Here is a 2,488-nt window from a genome sequence, read left to right on the forward strand (position 1 = left end):
GAAGATAGTAATAAAAATACTATTTCTTTCTTTATAAGAAACGTCGAGCAATGCCCTTACACGCAGACTTTAAAAAAGAAGAAGTGAAATACCAAACCATGTACGCGTTATCTACTTTGTGAGTTCAATAAACAAAAGGAAATTTTCAAACTAACATTTTCCTTTGATAATAATATCCACTTGAATTGTTTGATTAGGTCCTAAAATCACAGAAGCTTCTATCCTAATAATAGCATCCACTTAGTTCGAAATAATTATTGAAATTTCTGACGTTCACACAAGTAATTACAAATTAATAATATTATATACTTCCAGAAGAAGTCAGGTTTAATTTTCTCTAGCAAGGTGATATATAAAAAATTAAATTGAAGGTGTGCCACCTAATTCATGGACGAATTTTCTCATCCTTCATGTCAACTACGTAATATTTTTGGATATTACAATTCATAGGGGCTATAAATAATGGAGTAGCTAGCTAGAAAAACAAAATATCAAAGCACAAATTGTCTATCGACGTTTAATCAACAATTAATTTAGAGAAGCAAACATAATATAACATATATGGCTGAAGAGAAACAACATCACCGTTTGTTCCACCACAAGAACAAAGAGGAAGAAGGTGGTCCAGTTGATCATGAAAAAAATGTAAAGCACCATAGCCATCTCCAGAAAATTGGTGAACTTGGTGCTGTTGCTGCCGGTGCTTATGCCTTGGTACGTAAATAAGTTCATCGATATACTATATTTCATTTATGTCATAAGTTTTCTTTAATTTCTTAAATCATGCGTCCAATTATTTAAAATAGGATATGTACGGGGTACTATTGTATGTGGAGATAAATAGTTGGACTAATGACGCATGAGTTCGCCCCAAATCTAAAGTGATCCTATGACTTTCTTTACGTCATACTTCATTCGTTTCAAAATAAGTGTTTTATTTTTTTTAGATCTAATTTGATCACTATTTTTTAAAAAATTAATTGGAATAGATCAACACAAAATTAGTTTTAAAATTTAAATTTAGATATTCAACAACTATTACAAAATTTACTACAAGTTACGATTATTCTCATGTGTCGATATAATGAAAAAGGCATTATTAAATGAAAATCGACTTTCACATATCATATCGAGAAGTACTAATAGAAATGACAGATAATTTGAAGCGAATGATTTGAGAAATACCTTAGATGACATTGCACCATATACTTATGGTTGATAAATGAAAATAATAAGTGTATTTTTTCTCTTACATATCTCTTCAATATCTTAGTGTTTTGTTGTTACATAAATATATATAGCATGAGAAGCATAAGGCAAAGAAGGATCCAGAGAATGCACACAAACACAAGATAAAACAAGAGATAGCAGCAGTAGCTGCAGTTGGTGCTGGTGGATTTGCATTCCATGAACATCATCAGAAAAAAGATGCCAAGAAAGAAAAAAAGGCTGCTGAGAAAGGACACCACCACTAATTAAATTTAACTACTACTATCATTTTAGCAGCTATATATATATCTATGGACTGCCTATAAAATAAATAAAAGTTACTACGATTATGTGTTTTTGTAGTGTGGATGTTTCTATGTTAATCTCACCTTGTAACACTTTTTCTATAATTCTATTCATTAATTTGGTTTTTGAATGTTAATCTTTTTTTCTTCCTTGTGTTCTTTTTTTTAATGTAAATGTTATGCTTTTGATGGTGTAAACCTTTTATTTAATCTAAGATATATAGAGAGAACAATAGAGGGAGACTATAGCCTAAATCTCTGGAAATTTTTTTTAGGATTAATATACAATCATGAAAAATGATTATGGTCAATGAAAATTAAAGAATAATAGTTCACAGTGACTCAAAATACATTATTTCTTTTTTTGTGTCTTATATAGGGAATCTGAATCTTGTCAAGGGTGTAAGAGCCAGTTGCATCCTTGGGCACATTGTTAGGATCAAAGATCAGGATATTCTTTTTATATAGATAGTATTTAGCTAATGCACCGGTCAGTTAGAAATGCAAGATGTTGATCAATGAAGTTCAATGTACAAGTCATATGGTGTGAATCGGTTAGTTTGTTAGAGAATGTACAGTTGTACATAGTTAGGTTGATAACTAAATGTGTATAAGCTGAATTATAAATAGTCAGCTTCATGAATGTAATAGTTAGCTAAGTCAATTCAATGTAAAAGTAATCTCTTCTTTTCTTCTCTCTTCTATCCTTTTCTTTCTCTACAAGTTAGCAACTTATGAATCTCCATTAATGGAGTTTACATGGTATCAGAGCAGGGCCCGTCTCATCCGATGTTGGGGCTCTCCAAAATTAAAAATTGCCACGCACCAGATGCTAAGCACTCGGCGTGAGGTGAGGTGTTAAAGAATGACAAAAGTCCCACATTGGTGGTTAATGAGATGGGTGGACTCCTTATAAGGCTTAGACAATCCTCCTCCCTTTGAGCTAACTTTTGGGGTATGAGTTAGGCCTAAGA

The 2,488-nt window shown here is 31.7% G+C and overlaps 1 protein-coding gene across 1 annotated transcript; it reads left to right on the forward strand.

The window, feature by feature from the left end:
• Nucleotides 1-276: 276 nt before the first annotated feature.
• Nucleotides 277-1,651, forward strand: LOC101247814 (abscisic stress-ripening protein 3-like). The gene is made up of 2 exons (XM_004237759.5): nt 277-714; nt 1,302-1,651. Exons 1-2 carry the CDS (start codon nt 562-564, stop codon nt 1,473-1,475), a joined length of 327 nt encoding a protein of 108 aa, XP_004237807.1. The 5' UTR covers nt 277-561; the 3' UTR covers nt 1,476-1,651.
• The last annotated feature ends 837 nt before the right edge of the window (nt 1,652-2,488 follow it).

This window comes from Solanum lycopersicum, chromosome 4, assembly GCF_036512215.1.
Source record: "Solanum lycopersicum chromosome 4, SLM_r2.1".
Lineage (NCBI taxonomy): Eukaryota > Viridiplantae > Streptophyta > Magnoliopsida > Solanales > Solanaceae > Solanum > Solanum lycopersicum.

Coding starts and splice junctions, on each gene's coding strand:
- LOC101247814 (XM_004237759.5), top strand. CDS start 562: ATGGCTGAAGAGAAACAACATCACCGTTTGTTCCACCACAAGAACAAA. Junction 715..1,301: donor CTGCCGGTGCTTATGCCTTG/GTACGTAAATAA, acceptor AAATATATATAG/CATGAGAAGCATAAGGCAAA.